The sequence below is a fragment of the Pleurodeles waltl genome, chromosome 1_2 (genome assembly GCF_031143425.1).
Source record: "Pleurodeles waltl isolate 20211129_DDA chromosome 1_2, aPleWal1.hap1.20221129, whole genome shotgun sequence".
Lineage (NCBI taxonomy): Eukaryota > Metazoa > Chordata > Amphibia > Caudata > Salamandridae > Pleurodeles > Pleurodeles waltl.
In genome coordinates this window covers 95,373,298-95,396,791 of record NC_090437.1, presented here as the reverse complement: position 1 = coordinate 95,396,791, position 23,494 = coordinate 95,373,298, and the positions used below count along the sequence as shown (strand labels likewise).

Here is a 23,494-nt window from a genome sequence, read left to right as displayed (position 1 = left end):
TCAAGATGTTCAATCTTGGCAGACCTTCCTAAACCGGCACTGAAACATCTAAAAAATGTACTAAATGCAGCTGCTTGCCTAATTGCAGGAACTATAAAATCTGGTCAAATCACTCTCATTCAAAAACACCTTCACTGGTTATCCCTTAAAGCGAGAATTTACTTCACGATTGCTTGCTTAACTCATAAATTGTTATATATTGGCAAACCACCATGTCTGAAGGACAAACTTCAACTCACCAGATACCAAAGAAACACCAGGAACAGATGCTGACTAAGCATGGAAACCTCAGCATTAAAAAGAGCAAGAACGTGGAAACAGTCTTTCTCATTCCATGCTTCCAAGCTGTGGTATTCTATCCTTGATCATATTAGACTAATTCCGTTTTTTTTCATTCTTCTTTTAAAAGGACCTAAAAACTTACCTCTTTAAAATGTATCTACATAACTTTTCCCCATATCCTCTTTCCATGAACTGTGTCTATCTATGTTGTATGAAGCAATATGCTCTGGTGCTTTGGTTGTTTGTCAATGTGTAGGTAAAGCTACATTTTCCATGAAAAGGTCTGGTTTTGAATAGAAATCACGTTGTCCTATCTTCAGCATGGGACAATCCTAGCATGGTCAACAAAAGTTATTTTCCGCTTAGTTTTAAATATCTAGTTTGATGTCAAAAGTAGATTTGTTATACCTTTAGTATGAAAGTAACTTTAAAAAGTGGATATTGTGCTGCCTGACAATAAAGTAGTTTTGAAATTCAATTTCCTTAGAGCCATACTGTAGAAAATGTATAAGCATCGTGGTTGGCTATTAATGACCCTGCTCCAGGAACACAATGGTGTGGCCTCTAGCAGCAGGTATTCAAGAGTAGTGTTAACAACGGCTTCTTACCAGGGTTTTGGTTAGGGGTTGAAGTTCAGCACCCAAAGGGTACTTCCATTTGAAACGGAAATACCAAATTACTTGTCAGAAACTACAACCATTGATTCCAAGACCCACCCTTGACTTTATGTGTCTGCAACCAGCGGGAGGGTGAAAAAATGGTTTTAGCCCTCACAGAAGGAAGATAATCTTGTATCCCTCATCTGATTGGGTGCACTCTTTGAGGGCAGTAAATCAATGTTCATCCTAATTAGAACATCTTGCTGTGAAATAAAATGTAAAAAGAACAGATGATGGGCGGAATGCTGAACAATGCAAACATACATCCCCAGTCACAAAGATCTGGGTTTAATCCATTGTTTTTTTGCTCAGCCTGGCCTGGCCTGGCCTGGCCTGGCCTGGAAGCTCGGGCTGGACTGTTCCCATGGGGAACAGGATCAAGACTGCTTTGCATATGGCTGGGTCCAAACTGGAATGGCATGGCAAGCAAAACAAGTGATGGATTAAACCCAGATCTGTGACTGGGGGTGAATGTTTGATTTGCTCTGCATTCCGTCCATCATCTGTTGTTTTGCATTTGTGAAATAAAATGTGTCACAACGATCCCATGGCAATAATATCCAGCCTTGCAGAGCCCTGTCCAACTAGAACTTCAAGCCTTGCCCATTGTTTTGTTTCCAAGAACCAAAAAAGTGAAAAATTCAGAAGTTAAAATCCTATACAAAGGCAAGAAGGCAAACCTACAAAAGGAGAGAAGTCACATCAACAGGTACAAAATCTTGCGTTGTCCCTCTCTGAGCAAGTAGCTCTAAAACTAAAGGCTTAAGTAGGAGCTTGATGACCATAATATCTGACTATGACCTATCCTCATAAACTTAAGCTTCTTGGCTTGACCTGCTAGAGGTCTTTGGGTTGCAGGAAATAAAACGAGGACAGAAAGTTACAAATTTGACCTGTGTGACCTGACCTGTGCTTCATTGTGGTGAGGCTAAAATAGCCTTTGTGTCCTGGTGAACCATGAACGATGGCTTTCCATTGATGTTTTGTGATTTGTTGGTGTTTTTTACTCAAAACTTTCAAAATAGCAGATGTGTGGCATTGTTGATTTGGCGCTTTAGCTGAGCCATCGTTCATTTGAAATTGCTGAAAGTTTGCCTTGGTGATTCAGATTAATTTAAGTAAAATTGCTACTCTGCCGAACGCCTTGAAAGGCTTAATACATCATTAAGCATAGGCGACGCAAGTAACCACTCTGCAACACATAACGTAATCGTTAAACTTCTTGTGAAGAGTAAAGTGTCCACGTGGCTACATTTAACAGATATAACAAGTGCGGGACCTATAGCTTCTCTGAAGGTGTTCCTGAAACACCGTGATAGAGAGGGTATGGAGGCTTCACACTAAAGTACTTGTCAGAACTTTATGGATCTGTGCTGAGTAGAAGTTGTGTGACATGTTGCTTCAGCTAGTCTCCATTCTAGACTGCCCGGGTTTGGCACGAGAAAGGGGGTAAGCCGATGTTTTCCTTTCCTCAAAAACATCACGTGAGCCAGTATTGTTGGAGAAAGGTGAAATGGGTGATTGTAATATTTATTTAGTTATTGATTCATTAATTTAGGCACAAGTAAAATGCCATTTCGACCAGAAATAATCCGATTTACAGATTAATGAAGGAATCCTGAGAGTAGGGAAACATGTCATGCTAAACCGTTCGAATTGCACATTCCAGGCATGTCCACTTGAGTAAGTGACGACAAGAGTCCCCGCTATTTGCAGATTATTCTGAATTGCTTTTGAAGACGATGGTTATGATGGACAAATGAACTCTTTTTATTGTGGCCACCCTGGAAACGCTACCTACTAAGTGAACACACGGAGGAGCAAGATGAACGCAACTGCAGCTTGGTGAAACATCTCAACTTTAAGCGCATTAACCTCCTAGATCATCGTCCTCCAGCAGTTTGGGCGAGTTCTGCAGGTAGATGCAGTGCTCTCTGCTCACCCTCCGCCGCCTCAGTGCGCTGCCTGCCCATGTGCAACAAGGCATATTCTTCTAGAATGCATTTGCCACATGAATGATTTATACGCTTTTCATGTTGCATTTTGCTTCTCTAAGGGCATCAATCAACGTTTTCATCGTTGGCAGAAAAGCAGGGTGCGGGGTGCCTGAAAAGGGGGGAGGAGGGGGTGTTTGTTTAATACGTGTTTATTTAAATCGGAAATGCTTTTTGACCTTGCTACTTCCATATCAAGACTCTACCGTCTTGGGAAGGCGGCAAATTCCATCCAGGACCTTTCTACAGGTAAAGCAAACACGAATGTTATTTCGTGGGTCGGATCTATTCTACTCAGGCATTGAGGTGCACTGTTGATAGGCACTACAGGGCTGCACTTGAACACATAGCTGTGTGAAGGGGCATTTTTAACAATAAAACCTATGACTAACGCAGCAGGGAGAATACACATGATAAACTGAGCCACTGCCGCTCTTCATCGAACACTTGCTTTGTGATATACAAATCAATCATATGCCTGAAACCAGTATGCTGTCAATGAATGACCAGCTTGAGGAAATGTTGTCAAGTTCTCTCTAATTTCATTTGCCAAATAAAAGGACATGTAAGTGCACACCTGTTGACCTTGAGAGATGGCATTTCAGTGCAACCTTTCTTTAACCTGTTTTTTTGTTTTGTATTAAAAAAAAAAACGCAACTCAGAAGTTCAAAATCTTCAGTTCATATTGGAGGTCGTTTTAACCTGAAACTATAAATCAATGTCACAGTATTTTCCTACTTTTAAGGAAATCGTTTTGATGGTCCAAGGTGTTCATTCTGAAAACTCATTAAAGCGAAACTTAACAGTTCCAAATCAAAAAACGTTTTTGACAGAAAAATGCAAAGAACAACACAGGAGCGAGGATGGAGAGTCCCTACCTTTGAAGAAGCTCGAAAGCATAAGTGCCCACAGGTACAGCCCAGAGTAAAGAAATCCAAGACACGCTCCAGTGAGCATCTTCCAAACTGCCTCACTCCACTCCCGAGACAGGCGCCTTATAGAAAGCAGTGCTCGTGCACTCCGGCTCGGTTATCCTGGACAGCTGGGAGGGCTGGGGCTGCGAAGGCTCTCATGGACAGAGAGGAGTCTCCATTTAACTGCCTGTAACAGAGGGAGCACACACCGCGAGAGGCACTACACGCACACTGGCCATGCTGCTGACCGCTACCGCAGATGCGTTGATAACTGAATCCCAGCTGGAGACAGGGGGTGTCTCACTTATCACCCGCCCTTCTCCATTCGGCTTTGCACATAAATAGATGTGGAGAGAGGGGTGCACAAACGGAGTAGAGAGAGCGAGCGAGAACAGGGGAGATTAATTCAACCGTGTGTGTGTTTCAGAGGGGGAGGGGTGCGGGCAGTGCTGCTGGGAGACTCTCGACTCTCCATCTGCCCCCATGCCTGAGATCGGAATTCAGCGGCGGCAGCACTGGCCCGACGGGCGAGACCACAGCAGCGCTCCCTCCAGTTGCTGCGCCGGCGTTGCCCTGCTTGGAGAACGTTGTGCTCGGAAGTGAAACCTGCTGCAAACCTAGTCAGAAGAACTTTCAGAGTAGCGAAAACGGACAAAGTCCACATTCTGTTAGGTATTGTGTGCTGGGTATATAACCTTCACGTATACTGCGTTTATAACCCACACACGCGCACCTCGTGTGCAGCCAGCACATTTATTTAGGAAACATTATTGAAACACCTGGCTGTATATTCAACGAGCAACAACTGTCGAGATTTTATTAAACGCCGACCTTTCGGGAAAAAAAAATGTGAGTTATAGAACAACTGGAGATGTCGAGCCATAAAAATTCACATTTCTTGTGTTAAATACGGCTTTGTTCTTATCACAGCTCAGAACACTTGACTGGTAAGCGCATATCGATCGGCTGTTTCATTGCAGACCTGTGAAGGTTTCCTCTCACAGAGCATTTATGCGTTTTTCATCAACAGAGATATGCGACATGCACACCTGTGTCAGTGTGTATGTAAACACAAAGGTTCCGTTCCTCGAAAATGGCTTCTAGCCACATTTTTATTTTGAAAGGAAATCCTTTGGTAAAATGCAGGAAAGAGGATTACGTGGATATTCACGGAAAGGTATTTTCTGTGCTAGGCACTATAATGGGATGGTGCTAATGGAATGGTGCTTCCGTCTAGTTCTGCTTCTCATGACATTAAAGCGCATTAGATTCACAAAGCAGTGCATCACCTTACTTTACCGCCAGTTTCTCTCTACTGGGTCTCTGTAACTGGATGTTTACAGTAAAACTTCTCACTTGTATAGCGCACTACTCACCCTTTAGGGTCTAAAGGTGCTGTACCGCTGTGAAACCCCTCCTGGCTTTTCCCTATGAGGCAACCACTGTCAGGTACTTGTGGAGATGAAGCAAGGTATTGCCCAGAGTTAAACCCATTAATTAGATTAGGCACTGAGAGAATGATGTGGTGCAAGGGAATTGAGCCCAAGACCCACCAAGGTGGGATTTGAACGTTGGCCCCAGGCCAGGTCTCTGCATCAGGGTCGGCACTCTAACCATTGCGCCACACTTCTCCACTGTCTCCACAGTGAAGACTGAGAGCTGAAAATGTGAATATACCATCACCGATTTTAATCAACAAGGAATGAGTGGCTGATTGTGTTGCGGTGCCTGGTTCGCCTCTGGTAGCAAAGGGGTCAGGGGCACTAACTTTCAGGGGAGGGGGAAAGGGGGGGCAGGGTCGTGTTTGACACAGCATTAGGAAGAGCCGAGCCATAGCTGAGCCAGGGTTCTGACTTGCCGCTATGAAGCAAGGGAGTAAAAGATGTAAATCACTTTACACATCTCATGAAAATAATGATAAAGACTCTTTAAAATGAAACTAAAGTATTTTTTCAATATTTCTGAATACTTCAATTAAGGAATATGATAATATCCCTGTACTGGGTAACATTTATTGAATGTGTTTTTTTTGTTTGAAAGATTAAACACTCAAGAATACTTCCATGTCCTGACAACGTTGCCATATGTTACCCAAGACATGTCTGATTGTCATGTTCTTTATTTATTTGTCCTATATTGTTATTTTATATTGTTATTAAATGTGAAGAAAGATTTTGAGAAATCGGGTTGTTGGTTGACTGGGGTGTGAGCCCTGGTCAAGCAACAGTGACAGGCCCCGGCAGGACGAAGCACAAAAAGTCACTAAATTAACCTGTGCTCAGCCCTGGGTAGCTTTACACCAAAAGCAGTCAGGCTTAACTCAGAAGCAATGTGTAAAATATTTATGCAGCACAGAAACCCTCATAAAGTGAAAACACAGCACAAGAAAAATCAAACGCTAATGTAGAAAAATAGAGTACATTTTTATAAATTATTTGACACCAAAACAACCAAAATCTAATCAGTGGGACTGTAGTAGTATAAGTTCTTTATTCAGTCATCAACAACCATCAAATTGCAAATAACATGTATTACATTTAAAATACAGGTAAAATAAAATCTAACAAATCTATTAGGATGAACTTCGACAATATAAAGTCAAGCACCATTTTTAAAAATCAGTTTCCCTTAAAAAACAAATAATTCCCCTAGTACACACTCTTGGTTTTCTAAAGCCTATGAGCAGCCCAAAACCACTAACCCCTAAAAGGACTTGTTATTTCTAATTACAAGTTAATAAAGATCAATTGGTGTTAAAAACCCGTGGCGCCTATACCAAATTGTCAGTAAAAATCTGCTTACTGAAAAAACAATTAGTTCTTTTGTGTCATATTTTATAATCCTCAGAGCTTGTAGCTATTGTGTTATCTCAAGATGCAAACAAATTGGGTGGATACATTTCCTATGCAGGAAAATAAAACATTGTCTTCAGTTTCATTCGCTAAGCCACATGCAGGGCTTGAATTCAAACTTATGCCCCCATGCCATTTGAGGGTGAAGGATCGCAGGGGGAGTGAGCCAATCCTAAATCGGATATACAAGCTCTTAGAAAGAGAGGGAGTGATCTTATCAAGAAATAGTTCAAAATTTGGAGAAAACCTAGTCTCCAAGAACCTGCTCGTCAAGGCACCATGGACGTCTGTCATTACACGCTGCTCGTTTATATAATCCCAGTAGCAGTTTTTAAGTACATGAATATCAGCTTTACATAGTAATTCTGGCTCATCCCAGAATCTCACCAGATTCAATCTATAAAACCAATCATGCACTGACTTCACCCAGGGAATACGGTTAACATTTGCTGAAATTGTCAGATCCCTTAGGGAGTCCCTGCAATGGCTCAATTTCTTTGGTAGACCACAGACGAACCCAATAGGTCATGGGCTTTAGAACAGCCAGATCTGCAATTTTTTGTAAATCGAGATCCAAATAAGGCCGGGGTCAATGGAGTGCTTGCAGGTAACATTAGCAGCTTCCTTACAAATTTTTTACTGCAGCAACTAGACAGCCCATGTTGCTATAGCCCCAAATCTCTGCACCAAATAGGGCGGCTCCTTATGCCTTGGCTTGATAGACTGTTAGAGCTGGGGAAACAGACTGGCATCTGGTATTCTTATAGACCCTTATAATGACATTGGATCTATGCTCAGCAGTCAGGGAGGACTTATTTAACTGGGGCAACCATTTGAAATCACTAGTTGGTTTAACCCCAAGGTAATAAAAGGATTTAACCCTCTCCATTGTTTCATTACCCACTCAAATTGCCCTATTCCTGGTTCCCCTCTGGCCAAAGATCGTACATTTAGTCTTCCCTACATTTAGCTCTAGGCCTCTAAATTTACAGAAATTCATGAATTTGTCAATGAGGGCCTGAAGCCCCGTTGGCGTTTTAGATATTAATAGGGAGTCATCGGCGAAGAGTAAGACGGGGATTTTAACATTGTTCACTGTAGGGGAGTCATTTTCACAGTCAAGGAGTTATCTTCACCACGCCACTCATGTAAAGCGTAAATAGCGTGGGGCCAAGTACACACTCTTGTTGAATGCCGTGTCTGATGGCAAACCTATCAGTCAATTCTCCCCTGCTACCCAATGCACCTGGGCATAGTTCTTCAAATATAACCTAATAATCAGTTCAAGCAACTTTAGGGGGACCCCGCATGCTTGACAGCACTTGCCACAACGTGTTGTGTGGAACAGAATCAAATGTGGCCTTGAGATCTACAAAGGGTACCTAAAGTCTTTGTTTTTCTAATTACACGTATTTCCAATACAAGCCCACCAGCCTAAAAACCTGGTCATTCGTGCTGGTCTTGAGACGAAAACCTGTGTGTAGGGGGTTCAAAAATTATCTTGTCCTCAACCCACAATAGCAATTTTTCTAGGACTTGTCTGGCAAAAAAATTCTGAGGGTTGTCAATAAGACTTATGGGTCCATAGTTTGACTGGCAGCTAGCATCCCCTTTTATATAAATTGGGATGACCTCAGCTCCCCTCCATGTCTCAGGTATATCCCCTCCCTTGGAGATAGCATTAGATAGCAGATTTATGTAACTGCTTCAAACTAATGTCTCAGATCTGTAGAGATCACTTGAGATTCTATCTGGATCAGGGGCCTTGGCACTTTTCAGGGCATTAATTGCCCTAACTGTTTCATTTAGACTAAAAACTACTGGTACTCCCTCGCCCCTTATTTCATGTTCAAATACAGAATCCACAGTGGGTACCTCATCCTTGCTACTTTCAAACTCAAAAGATCCCTAAGCTGCATATAGGGTAGTAAAATAGGAGACCTAACTATCAGGGTTAATGTGGTAGTGAGGGGGGCTCACATCGCCAGACCTTGCTGTGGCTACCAACTTCCAAAAGTACTGTGTATCCCTCATGTCTGCTGCTTCTAACATTTCACACCAAATCAAATCCTCCCACTCTTTTTTTTGCGCTCTTGAGAGCTCTACCATACTCTTGCCTAGCTACCACTATTCCCTCTCTACCCCCTCCTTTCTAGCCTTTCTCAGGTGGACTTTTGCAGCTTTACAGTCCACGTTAAACCATCTAGCTGTTTTACTTCTTCCCTCCTTCCCATGACTCTCCTTATAAAACAATTCCTTCAGTCTTATGAATAACTGATTGTGCACATTTAAAATGGGAATGTCTGAGGGTAGATATCCAGCATATTTAGAGAGATGAGATACAAAAAGATCATAAATCATTGAATACAGATTCTGATTTGACATCACTGCGGGCCAAAAGAGATAGCGACCATTGCTGGTTACAATGGGTTTCGGGGACCATTGTCTTGTGAGTGCTAGTTGCCTTCCTCACTGCTTTTCCGGTTAACAACAAAATGAAGGGGCTGTGGTCACTGTCCAGGCGATTTTAGACTTTTATGTCTCCCAAAAGGGCCCACAGTCTCATGTCTAGTAAACTGAAATCAATAAAGCTGGAATAAGTACCCATCTTGAAGGTAATGGCCATCTCAGGATCAGATGTTGTGTGGCCATTACAGGCTCTTAAGCCCCTGCTAGCCATCAGTGACACTATCTTAAGGACAGTAGGTGAATAGTTTCAGCAAGATGTTCCCGCTATGGAAGGGATGTTCCACAGTTTGTCCTTTAGATCAATAACCTCGTTCAAAAGTGGAGAGGGTTAAAATGAACTATTGAGATCTCTCACTAGGATAATTTTAATATTAGAGTTGATAGTTTCTAGTGACACCTCCACTGAAGATAAGATTAGGACCTCTTTACTCGCTGCTCCCTGTCGTACATATACATTAATGAAGGCAATGCATGCACCAGAGGGAAAAGTTATGATAGTGCCAAGAACATCAGGAGAGTCTATCCGCATAACCTTATGGAGGCTAGGTAAATCGTTCTTCAACAGAATCAACAGACCCCCGCTGGCCTTCCCGTATTTCTCAGGTGGCTATATGAGGTGAAACCATTAATGAAAATTTTCTCAGTGGCCCAGGTCTCTCGAAACATACATATATCACATTTCTCTATATAAAACAGCCATTCAGCATCAATTAGTTTATGTCTAATTCCAACCAGATTCCATGACATCAGCTTACAATGACTACTAGGAGCAACATTGGCCTATCCATCCACATTACTTCCCAGATTAGAGGTAACCTGACATAGTAATGGCTCCACCAGCTCTCCCAACCTGGGGGCGGGCTGGCAGAGGCGTCGCAGAGGACTGCCTCTAGTGGTACAAATGGATACTTTATGCCGTTCTCCCTCCCACTGTAATCCTCTGGGGGTCAAAAATCCCCTTGGGCTACTGTTAACTCATCATTGGTAGTGTCTCGGAAGTCAATGGGGGGGAGTATCAGGATCAATTCCTACTACAGGCATATCTTCAGTGTTGAAACATAACTGTATTGGTCTAGGCATACAAATGTTAACCTCTATATTATTCCCCAGAGGCAGTCAATCCACTTTTTCAAGGATATGTGGCTTGTGAAGAAGAGGCCTTCATCCGTAATTAGGTAATTCACATTAAGCACACACTGGAGCACCCCCTTCACATTTCTCCCTTAATCCAGTCTCCGGAGGGAATCATTTCAGTCCAATTGCTGTTGATTGACACTTTCTGAGGTGACAAGTGTGTAACTCAAAGTTTATAAGATTATCAACCAGTACATGACATCTCATCTGCACTGCAATATAGTAATTTGTTGCCAATTTAGATGTATGTCCCTTCGCATGGATAATATCAGACCTAACTACAGACAAACAGTTGCGTTCTTTCCTAAGCCAAAAAATAACTTTGTTAATCAAAAGTTCAGTATTCTGGTGGAAACCCACCTTCAATTTGGGCACCTGGGTTAAATGGACCAAGTCCCTGAGCTCTGCAATATCATTCCTGTGTCTTGGATAATGTCTTCCAACTGGGGCACGGTCATGTCCTGGGAAGTGACACCCCAGATTAAAATGTTGTTTTGCTCTTACTCTGAAGAATTTAAAGTCTTCGGATGTTCATTGATATTTAAGCAGGGGGAGGTTAGGATTGCTGATAAATTTGGTATCTGGCTTAGCTCTTCCCACAGGGCACATGAATTGCTTTGGTGCAAATGACTTGTTGGTCACCACAGGGCTCATCCCAGATGCACGAGTGACACCTTGGCCATAGACCCCTGAACAGTACTGCTCTGCAAGAGACACACCATCAAGTGTGAGCTATCTCTAAGTTGATTAAACTTCTCCTGAGGACTGATGCTTCACCATTAGATTCTTTACATCCACCCCGGCCCCGGCATAAGCATCTAGACTCTTCTAACTTCACTACAAGGTTGCCCGTGCTGTTGCCTAATGTAATAACCAATGATTCAGTTCAATCAATTTGTAAAGGAAGGCTTCATGATAAGCGGTGTGCTCCTTTACTGTTGTTCCCTCATTAGGCTTGCTGGGGAGTTTGTCCAGGGCATTAATAGACATAGCAGTGCTTTTGGTTGTGGCCAAAGGAGCAAACCTTTTGTGCAATATATGCTCTTATCAACTATTACTGTTGGTGAAAGAGGAATGCTTGGCGGAGCCATAACAACACTAGGAGACTCAACCAGCTCAGTAAAATCACAGGAGTTTTTGACGCTAGACAATGGCGGGACTTCAGCACCAGCTCGAATAGGCATTTCAGCTTTCCTTCACTCAATAAAGATTTCGTGGACCTTACTTTGTGCTCCATTCTTTGCCCCTTTGATTGATTTGCCATTTAGCAATGATTCTACCTCCCCAATAAGATTGTCAGTGTCAGAGAGCATGGCTGCATCTGCACTCCAGGATAACCCTAAAGTTGCATGTTGAGGTAGATTTCTTAGTTTCTTGGCACTACTTGCTGGTGTCCCAATGTCTTCCACCTTGCGCTTTCCCATTATTATCACCCCACACACCAGCGGTTAGTCTGCTGCACTAATTACTCACTTGTTGAATGCCTGTGCGCTCTCCCCGGTAGCAGGGACCTGATGAAAGAGGTAGGCTCAGCTTCTGACAGTCGATGACGGGCAAAGAAGGTCCCAGTCTTGGCCCGGTGTTCGCCCAGGCACGCTTCCAGGTGCGTCCTGCAGGCATCGCGCGCCATAGGTGTGAGCCGCTGTATAAATACATCTCCTGACGCGCTTCACGGCAGCGCTGCCCTCTTGCCGCACTGCCTGATGGAAATGTAGGTGCCAATTCAGGCTCCCCGGGTCTAAAGTCTAGCGTGTCCCGCGCCGCAGGTGTCAGCCGTTGTAGATATGCGTCTCCTGAAGCGTTTGACAGCAGTGCAGCCCTCCTGCCGTACTACATGATGGAAAATGTAAGTAGCAATTCAGGCTTCCCCGGGTCCAAAGTCTAGCAAGTCTGTAGTCATATATTTAAAAAGTGTTTAGTAAAAACTAGTGCCTAAAAGCTCGAAGTAAGTGAACTGAAGAGTGGGTCTGTTGGCCCTATTTTTATACCTGCTGCCTTCTTTAATGTGGTAGAAGTTTCTAGAAGTTTCTCTTTGAACTGCTCGGAATTTCCTGACTCCCCTGCCCTGGCTCCAAGCTGGCTTCAGAGACAATGGATTGGGGAAGGCAGAGCACAGCTTATTCAGATGATGTGGGGCTGTGCCCAGCTCCCTCACCCACTCCTGACAGCAGGTGGCCCATTGGGGCACACCTAATCCCTCCATTGCATGACTGCCTGGGAGGAATTCACAAAGTCTAACTGCCAACTACGCCCAGTCATGTGTCCTAGGACAGGATGCAGGCACCAAATGGCACAGGTCAGGAAAATGACAACTTTCTAAAAGTAGCATTTTCAAAATTGTTATTTAAAATCCTAATTTACAATTAAAGATGATTTTTAATTACAATTTTGGACAGTAAACATGACTTGGTTACCTGTTCCCAATCAAAACTTATTACTTATCAAATGTAAGAAGGCAGCCCAATGTTGTCCTATGGGAGAGGTAGACCCCACAGTAGTCAAAAGCATATTTAGGCATTTTTCACCACTAGGACATGTAAAACTTAACAGTGCATATCCAACCTTTTATTTACAATGCACCCTGACCTATAGGATACCTACGATCTACCTTAGGGGGCCCAATGTTGTCCTATGGGAGAGGTAGACCCCACAGTAGTCAAAAGCGTATTTAGGCATTTTTCACCACTAGGACATGTAAAACTTAACAGTGCATATCCAACCTTTTATTTACAATGCACCCTGACCTATAGGCTACATACGATCTACCTTAGGGGTGACAAATATACAATAAAAGTGGAGTTGAAGGCTTGGCAGGAGAGTGTATATTGCCAAGGCAAATTAGAAGTTTAAAACTGCATTTAGGCTGCAGTGACAGGTCTGGGGCATGTTTTAAGAGGCTACTTAAGTAGGTGGCACAACAAATGCTGCAGGTCCACCAGTAGCATTTCATTTACAGGTGCTTGGTATATGTATACCACTCTACAAAGGACTTATTTATACATATGTCAAATAGATGTAAGTCAATCTTCCCATGTTTAAAAGAGAGAGGACAACCACATTAGCACTCGTTAGCATTGGTAACGTGTGCAGATTCCTAAAGGCCAATAAAAATTGGTTCACAAAAAAATGGAAGGCAAAAGGCAAAATGTTTTAGGGTGACCCTGCAGAAAGGGCCAGGTCCAACAAAGATGATTTTTTAGAGGTCCAGGTCCAACAAAGATTATTTTATATTAACTATATATTAGTAAAGTTTTATATAGTGCAGATCCTAAACTGAATTTCTTCACTGAGCTCTCAAATTATATATTTAAGGAAAGTGAGATATACTGAAGTAAAGCAATGTGCAATGGATAACACAATTTGGTTATGTGCGGAAGCTGGGTTTGAGCCCAAGTTTCCTTATTATAAATTGTGCCATTAAGCCTCTGTGGGGTAACAACTTTCTCGCTTCCATTTACCACCAAAAGGCAATGCTTTATGTTAAATTCTTTCATGAATTACTATTATAGATAGAGTCCAATAAATACATTTACTGTACCTTAAATAAAACTGAAACTATACACCTATACATATCTGCATAGTCATAGGATTTAAAGGTATGCCTTTCAGGTTGGAATGTATCCACAGAAATAAAACAAGGTGACAGAACATGTCTGTCTTCAGCTTTGCTGCACATCCTATGTGTCTTCTTGAAGAGCCGTACCCTAAGGAGAGGAGTAAACTCTGTGTGGCTTCAAACCCACTTTGTTTTGCTAATTATTTAATGGCGGCCATTCAGTTGTTGAACCTCAATAACCTGTTCTATTTGTTAAGTTATGTGACCTAGGAACAAAAAAGATCATCATCTGCTTTTCTCTATACTTAATTTTATTTTAGATAGGGAAGCATTGGGGGAGCATTTTTAGGGTCAAACCTGCGAGTGCATGCGCTAGCGCATGCCCCTCGCTTGCGAGACTCTGTTGTGTACAGTAAAGGGTTTAAAGCCCGTCTGACACTTACCATTTGTTGTCTTGGGTGGCAGTCTTCTTTACAGCCTCCTAATTTGTTACTGGAGGCCTGCATCAGTTCTATTCCTCTGTGTGAAGCACGGACCAAGCACTGATTGATTCAACTTAATCAGTGCCCATCCACTGCTCCCGACATGACTGAGGTACTATTTTGTTCTTTTTAACTTCCAGTGCCCTGCAAACAGAAGGTTTGTACTTGTCAAAAACGAGCCCAGTAGTACAACGTTTTTATAGCTTTCTTTTATTCTGCCAAGTCGTCTTTTCTCACTTTGCACTCATGTTTTCTTTTGTTTTTGCTCATGGGTGCTGTCCTCAAAAGATGAGCATTATTCTACTCTAAATACTGCAAAACAATATGCCCCACTCCAATTCAAAACAATCTGCCCCACTACAATCCCCCTCACTCCAATCTGCCCCACTTTAATCCAAAACTACACGCCCCACTCCAATCCTCCCTACTCCAATCTGCCCTCCTCCAATCTAAAGCAATCTGTCCCATTGAATCTGCCCCACTCCAGTCAGCCCCGCTCCAATCGAAAACAATCTGTCTCACTCCGAACTGCACATCTTCAGTCTGCTCCACTCCAATCCAAAACAATCTGTCCCACTCCAATCCGCCCACTCCAATCTACCTCATTCCAATCCAAACAATACACCCCATTCCATTTCAATCCACATAATGCCACTCCAATCCACCCACTTCCATCCCATCCACTCCACTCCACTCCCATCCAATCCACCCACACCAACACAATCCACCCCACTACAATCCAATCCACCCCACTCAATCCACCCTAATCTGCCCCAGTCCAATCCGTCACGCTCCAATCCAAAACAATCTGTCCCACTCCAAACCACCCCATTTCAATCTGTCTCACTCTATTATGCCCCACCTTAATCCAAAACAATGTGCCCCACTCCAACCTGCCCACTCCAACTTGCTCCACTCCACCCTGCCCCACTCCAATCCCAAACATTCCACACAATCAAAACCAACCTGCCCCACTTCAATCCAATCCACCCACTCCATCCCAATCCACCCCACTCCAATCCACCTCACTACATTCCAGTCCATGCCACACCAATTCCCCCTACACCAATCCAATCCACCCCAATCCAGCCCAATAAACTCCACTTCAATCCCAATACAATACACCTCTTCCCAATACGTTCCATCCCACCCCAATGCCCTCCCTTCCAATCTGCCCAACGCCAAGTCACCCCACTCCAATCCACCACTGTCCACTTCACTACAATCCAGTCCACCCCACACCAATCAAATCCACCCCAATCCAGCCCAGTCCAATATACTCAACTTCAATCCCAATCCACTGCACCCCATACCAATCCAATCAATCCCACTCCCTTCCAATCCACCCCACCCCACCCCACCCCAGTCCAATCCATCCCACTCCAGTCCGAACCACCCGACTCCAATCCAACCAACTCAATCTAATCCAACCCACCCTACTCCAATACAACCCACCCCACTCAAGTCCAACCCACCTACTGCAATCCACCCCACTTCAATCCACCCCACTGCAATCAAGTCCACTGTTACCCAATCCACCTCACTCCAATCTAATGCACCCACACCACCCCAATCCATCCAACTCCAATACAATCCACTTTAATTCACCCCATTCCAATCCAGTCCACATTTATCAATCCTACTGCAGTCAAATCCTGCCCACTCCAGACCACTTAATCTACCTCACTCCAATCCAGTTCACCCCCTCCAATTAATCCACCCCACACCAATCCAATCCACCCCACTTCAGTCCAATCTACCACAACTCACTGCACTCCAATTCACCCCACCCCACTCCAATCCACCGCACCCAAATCCAATCAGCGCCACCCCAATCCAATCCACCACCCCAATCCAATCCACCTCAACCCACCCTAATCCACCCCACTCAATTCAGTCCACCACACTCAATCCAATCCATCTCACGCCAAACCACTCCACTTTAATCCACCCCTCCCCAGTCCGATTCACCCCAATCTGATCCACCCCAATCCAATCCACCTCACTCCAGTCCACCCCACTCCAATCCAACCTACTCTAAATTAATTCACCCATGCCACCCTAATCCAATCCACCCACCCCACCAATCCAATCTTCCCCCGTCAGTCCACTCACCCCAATCCACCCCAACCCATTTCAATCCACTCCAGTTCACTCCACCCCACTCCAATCCCCCCACTTTACCCTAGCCCACCCCAATCCAATCCACCCCACCCCACCCCAGTTCAGTCCACTTCACTCAAATCCAATCCATCCAGTCTACTCCACTCCAATCCAACCCACTCCAATCCAATCCACCCCAATCCAATTCACCACATATGAATCCAAGCCAAGCCAATCCAAATCCAATCACCCAACTGCAATTCACCACACCCCAATCCACCCTGCTCCTATCTACCTTGCTCCAATCCATTCCATTTGAATCAAACAAACCCTAATCCAATCCAATCCAATCCACCCTAATTCAATTCACCCCAATCCAATCCAACACACCCCACTCCAATCCAATCCACCCATGCCGTATGGCCAACCCCGCTCCACATGGCCGAAGGCTGTGTGCAATGTGAGGTTGGCTGTCAGAGGAGGTTGGCTGCAAGGCCCCAACAACCCCATGGCCATGCATGGTGTAGTATTGGATACATGTAGGGGGATTGGCCACAGGGCACAGGGCAGGTTGTCGGCTGCCTTTAAAGTGGTTGACCACAATGCCATAGGCCAGGCTTTGTGGTCAACCACCCACTGCACACAGCCTAAAGGTATTAAGTTGTGGGTATTAAGCTATGTAAGTGTGCTTGTTTTGCTTCAGAAGTTGGGCTATTTGTAAAGTTTTTACCATAATATGAAGGCTGCAGGCAGCATAATCTTTAGTACCTTCGGGCATTGCTTATTTTAAGCGAATAGTAACTTTTTGCCACTTTTTAATACCCTGTAGTGTATTTCTCATGAGAGTTTCACTCTCAAATCTGCAAACAATTTGGGACACGTCAAATTCTCTCCAGATATACGATTCGTTTTGACCCTTAATTGTCCTCCCAAAAAACCTGACTGGATTTACACCAAATCACAAAAAGTGCAATCTGTGGAACAAGATCTAGCTTCCTGCCAAATTTGGTGTAATTATATTCAGTAGGTTTTGCTGTAGCCCTTCCTGAAGAAGTTTATGGAAAATGCATGGGGATTTAGCATTTTGCGATCCCCCTTTTTTCTCAGCCCATGCTTGACGGATCACCCAGAAGGTTTCTATGCACAAACTAGTCAAAATGAAGCACATTTTTAGAAAGTTTCATGGAGATTGGTCAAATGGTGCAAAAGATATTAGCAACACAAAAAAATGCTTTTCTATGGAACAGCAGACATAACTGTAACTACCCAGTGGATATTAGGTATATAATGATATGAACCTTCACTTCACCATTACTCTCAGTATTGAAACACTGGTGTTCGTAGAAGTAACTGTAACAATCAAGAAGAACATAATCTAGTGTGTACAGAAACATATGGCAGGAAACAGTGTCCTTCATGGCAGGACTTTCATTCCCATCCCCATGAATTGAAGTGTACAATATGGTGAGCTCCTTAGATCTAAAAGGAGTAGCAGCACAGAACTCAGCTTCTTAGAATCTAGGTTTGGGATATTGGTTAGGTTTAGAGCACACGGCTATAGAGGTGACACACTAGGTCGATCTGTGATTCTAGCACAGAATAAAAAGTGTGAAGATATTTTATTTGCTAAATGTAGGTCACAGAGTAATGCAACCACCTGTATTGACATGTTTATAACAATTACAGTAAAGAGCATGAGGCAATACGACATATCTTGCAGATGCTCTGGTCTATATTTAAGACTAATCCTGTGATAGATAAAGAAATCAGTAAAAGACCAACTATGGTATTTAGAAAATCAACCTCAGTGAGAGGCAGGCTGGTACAAAGTGATCTAAAGACAGAAGAGTCCAGTTATTGGCCAAAGATGCATTGTCATTTTGTTAAGAACTCTAAATGTAAAGCATAGCAACATGATAGAAACATAGAAATACTACATAATCCACATACTAATACTGTAAAACAAGTCTGATAGCATTATGAGTGCAGAGGTGTTTATGTGATGTACATGCTCATTTGTCTATGTAGGAAGAAATACCTAGGGTGTACAAAATTACAGGTACACAAAAGTATACTGCAATAACAGAGCAATAGACAATACAGATGATACATATCCTGTAGCCTGCCATTTTTGGAAAGTACATGAGGGAAAATCAGCCAATTTACAGTGCAGTGTTATCGAGGGTACCCCTCCCCCCCCCAAAATGTGTCAGCAGGTGATAGAGAGCTTTAAGAATACTTTAGAGTTGATATATACTGGAATCAGACAGTAATGAACAAAATGGTTTGAATGTTGATGATGAATAGTATGTACAGATATGAAATGGAACTGATCTGCTATCTTTTAATAAATAAATTTTTAACTAGCACTTTGCATGTTTTAAAATTTAATTATAATCTTATTTAGCCTTATATGGACAGGATTTCGACAGACTTGATGGTCTGTAAGCATTGCAATGAAATTATGCTTGAATGGATTTACAGACTATGCAATATGAATAGCTCACATGGGCTCAGCTTTAAATGACAACGTTTTTGAATTTTTGTATTGGTTAGTAATTTAAAGTAAGGACCCCTAAGTACAATTAAGAAAAATATTTAAAATGGGGCGCTATTCAACATGGCATTATTTGTCTCATTTGGCTATGAAGAAATTAACCTTACAAAATCTTTAACATTTAATAATGATTTGTCGCAAACTGTATGAATTTATGTAACTGTTACACTGACTGTGGAATAATTTATGAACAAGTTAAAGCTGATTAAGTATTTTTTTATGTTGACTGTGAGAGATATTATGTGAGGTGGCATATAAGGGAAATGCAACACAGTATCTGCTATGATGAGCAAGGCTATTCAACAGCCATAACATGTTGAACAACAAGGATTAGCACTTTGCAAGTGTGCCATCGCCTTCTTTGTGATGACGAATGGTTTGAAGAAATATATATTATATTCATTAAAAAACCAAAGGTTACAGGGACGTTATAGTTAGGTTCAGATTTTACATACACAAACCATAAAATTCAGCTGTTATAGTTAGAGTTATTTCAAGTAACTATAACTCATGCCCTGAGGTAATTATAACTCGTGCCTTGTCATGCAAAGATATCTCATCATTAATTTTACTGCAAATCTTACAGCGATATGAATCATGCCGTAGAACATGTCATGAGTGAAGTAATATCTGGGTAATTAGAAGTGCATGATGAGGGCTCGAGTTATAGTTGCGTTAGGGCACAAGTTATAGTTACTTGAAATAACTCTCACTATAACAGCTCAATTTACATGATTTTGTGCATGTAATATCAGAACCTAACTATAACATCCCTGCCCTCCGATGTCTGTGTGCTTGCCCCTGCTCCGTCTTATTTGCCCAACATGTCCCATGGACCTGCCACTGTCACTCCTTTTTATTCTGAGTCTTCTGTTGAGCTTTCAGTGCACCTCCCGCCTGTGTAGCGTGGTCATATGACAGCCTCGTCTCCCTGCCACCTCCACATTGCCTGTCTGAGTTTTGTGCTCCTATTCCCACCCTCCTGTCCTCCATGGTCCATTTTGCTGCCACTCTCTTCTGACCTCCATGCACTGTTGTGGTGCAACTGCTCCTCCTGCCCACTCAGCATGGTCTGTTGTGAATGCTCTTTCCCTGCCCTCTCTTTTTCTGGGACCGGCCCCTACCCATCATTTCTGACCTTCATGGTCCTTTGTGCTTGCCCCTGCTCCCTCCCTCTTGCCCACTATGTCCATTGTGCTGCCACTAACCCTCTCGCTTGCCATGCATGGCCTTCTGTGCTGCTACAGCACCTCTCACCTGTCCTGTGTGGTCAGCTTGCTGCCCTTGATCTCCTCCAACGTTCCCTCCATTGTCTGTTTGTATGCTAATACAGCCTCACTGTTGCCCTCCATGGTGTTATACTTCCAGTGCCCATCCCACCTTCCCTCCATGGTCAGCTTGCTGCTCCACCCTTGCCCCTCTGCCCCATGACCTCCATTTTCCATGTGCAGGCTCCTATCCCCTCCCTCTTGTATTGTCTGGTCTGTTGTCATGGCCCTGCCTCCTCCCTCTTGCATTTTATGGTCCGGTACGCTGCAACTGACTCTCTAGTCTGACTCATATAGTAAGCTTGCTGCCCTTGATTCTTTCCCATGTGCTCTCTGTTGCACATGTGCATGGTCCTGTCCCGTTCCTATTGCTTTCCATGGACTGTGATGCTGTACTGCCGCCCTGCTTACCCTGTGGGGTCTATTGTGCTGCTGCAACCCCTGCCCTGGTAAGGTTAGTTTGGTGCCCCTGCCCAACTCCCTCCTGCCCTCTGTTATCCGAGTCCATGTCCCTACCGCATTGCTCCTGCTCCCAGCGATCCAATGTACCATATTTCCCAACATTTTGAGATTGGTAAGAGGGAGATTTTGGAAAAAATACCTGGGGGAACTGATTTTCCCCACTGACTTACATTGAAAAAGAGGAGATTTCAAGTAGGAGACAGGTAAAATAAAGCCCTTTTGGGCTTAAATACATCAGGAGTCTCCTGCCTGAATCGGCTCTTTGGGCATGTATGGTTGTACTGCCACTGCCTCTTCCTTTTCCCTCAATGGTCTATTATATTGCCACATCCTGTCTTGCCTGTCCTGTATGGTTGGCTTGTTGCCCTAGCCTCCTTTCCCTCCATGGTTTGTTGGGTTGCCACTGCCTCTCCAGCCTGCCCAGCTTGGTCAATTAGATACCTCTGCACACTTCTCCCTGCCTTCAATTATTCAAATCTGTGATCTGTCTTCCCACCGTATTTTAAGGAACAACTAGAATGCTATCATTTTATATTTATTATCATAGTGTGGCACCCCTGACGTGATCTTGATGTGATCAAAACAGTGATACCTAAAGCATTTCCTTTAGAATTTGTAAAAATGAGAGGATCTTACTCTCATAGAAGATATAGTTAATGCTCTATGTAACTAAAACGAGCACATATTTCTGAGTTCCAAAATAGTAACCAAGTCCTTTTAAATTATCTGCTAACATGATTTCTTTTATCCAGTTGATCACTTATATGTTACACTTAGGGATGGGAATGTGGCATTACAGTCAAAGCTGCAGACTTTGCAACTGTGAACCAGGTCCGTGTTTCGGCATCAGCTCGACATCCTGTGATTCTGGACAAATCACTTATCCTCCCCATACCTAAAGCCAAAATGGAATGTAATGTAATGCAATTGATGCTCATGTAAAGTACTCCACTACTTTAGGTCATGTCTGAGGTATAGAGAACTGCAAAAAAAGCAAAACAGTTAAGTCTCATTTACAAACCATTTGCACCAACACTGCGTCATTTTTTTTATGCAGTGGTGGCGCTAGCAGTGCTCTGCACTGTTCCAGATTTACAAAGTGACGCATTGGGCCCAATGTGTCAGTTTGTAAGCCCTGCATCAAAATATACCTGCAACAGGTATACTTTATGCAAGATAGGCGTCCTCATGGAAAAAGCCACGCAGAACTGACGCAGTGAAATTAACAACATTTCACTGCATCATTCTGCAACTTCACTGCATCAGAATTTTATCGCTGGCTCAGAGCAGGCATAAAATTGGTGCAGGGCTTTTTCCTATGGGAGCCTCCTCGCATTGCTGGAGATGCATCATTTTCACAAAGCTACTCCAGCAAGGCATGAGTTTAGCGCCAACAGATGCGTCAGAATTTCTGACGCATCTGTGAAAACGTGCACCATGCAGCTCTGTACTGTAAATACAGTGCATCCATGGCATCATTAGGGGATCCTAGGGAAGCACAAGAAATCTGACGCAACAATGCTGAGGCACCAGATTCTTGTAAATGAGGCCCTAAATATTTTGCACACTTCTGTCATTGGGCTATACGTGGGCTACATTTGGGTGAAATTTGTGCTACATTTGGGCTCTTTTTCTGTAGACTTATTTGTTATGAAACTCCCTAATACTTTCATTTCCTGCAGTATTCTTAGTAAAATTTTTTATCAGTTTTCCACATGGATTCCATCAATATGGTGGTCAGATGAACCATACTTTTGGCATAAATTCAAAATGTTAGCATTCTACTTGCGTTTTAGAGCACTGTAGTAAACTGCTGATCACCAGGGAGTTAACGGGCAATCTATTGATGGCGTTCAAAGTGCATTTTTCAGACTACATGTGAAAATGTTTCTATGAAATAGAAGAGGAAAATATTTGAAATTCACTTAAAACGTGTCCTAATTTTTCTTTCTACAACACTAACCATAGTTTCTATCATAAAATCAAACCCCTCATTTAGCTCGTTTCCAAATTAAGGGCCTGATTCTAACTTTGGAGGACGGTGTTAAACCGTCCCAAAAGTGGCGGATATACCACCTACCGTATTACGAGTTCCATAGGATATAATGGACTCGTAATACGGTAGGTGGTATATCCGCCACTTTTGGGACGGTTTAACACCGTCCTCCAAAGTTAGAATCAGGCCCTAAATGTTTTATGTTTTACCAGTTTGGCTCAATCAAGATGGCTTCAGGTGTGCAAGACCTTTGTTAAAAGTAAGACTGTCGGCACTCTAGTTGTTCTTTAGAAGACACTGTGAGGCTGCAGTAGAACACAAGGGAATCAACTGCCAGGCTGCTCCTGTTGGAAGTACAACAACATCCTGTGGGAGCTGGCATTGCTCTCACAAGCAGGAAGTTGCTTTCAATAGCAACTCTCTGCTTCTGGGAGCAATGTTTTCATCTGTCTTCCCTGCACGCATATTTGCACGCAGGGAAGACAGGTGAAAAGTCCTCTTTCTGACAGCGGGAAGTCAGAAAGTGAACTTTGTTTGCTACTAGGTTATATATATGTATATATATATATATATATATATAAATTTTACCTAGTGGCAGTCTTCACTAGGTAGTTATTGTTAGGACCTCGTTTCTATATAAAACACGTTTATTTACTTGCCTATATCTTTGGCGCCGCTTGATGAATCTTCATAAAAGTTTCAAAAAAAGTTGCCAGTCCCGGCAGCTGCCACCTGGAAAGTTTCAGGGTGATCCGTCTAAGGAGA

General features: G+C 43.1%; 1 protein-coding gene across 1 annotated transcript in view; it reads right to left on the bottom strand.

The window, feature by feature from the left end:
- LOC138297135 (neuronal acetylcholine receptor subunit alpha-7-like) overlaps window positions 1-4,435 on the bottom strand; it is a 2,137,462-nt gene extending 2,133,027 nt beyond the window's left edge. Inside the window, exon 1 of the mRNA XM_069236631.1 lies at window positions 3,815-4,435. Coding sequence (XP_069092732.1) covers window positions 3,815-3,893 — 79 coding nt within the window. The 5' untranslated portion in view covers window positions 3,894-4,435. The remainder of the gene's footprint in view (window positions 1-3,814) is intronic.
- Window positions 4,436-23,494: the final 19,059 nt, after the last annotated feature.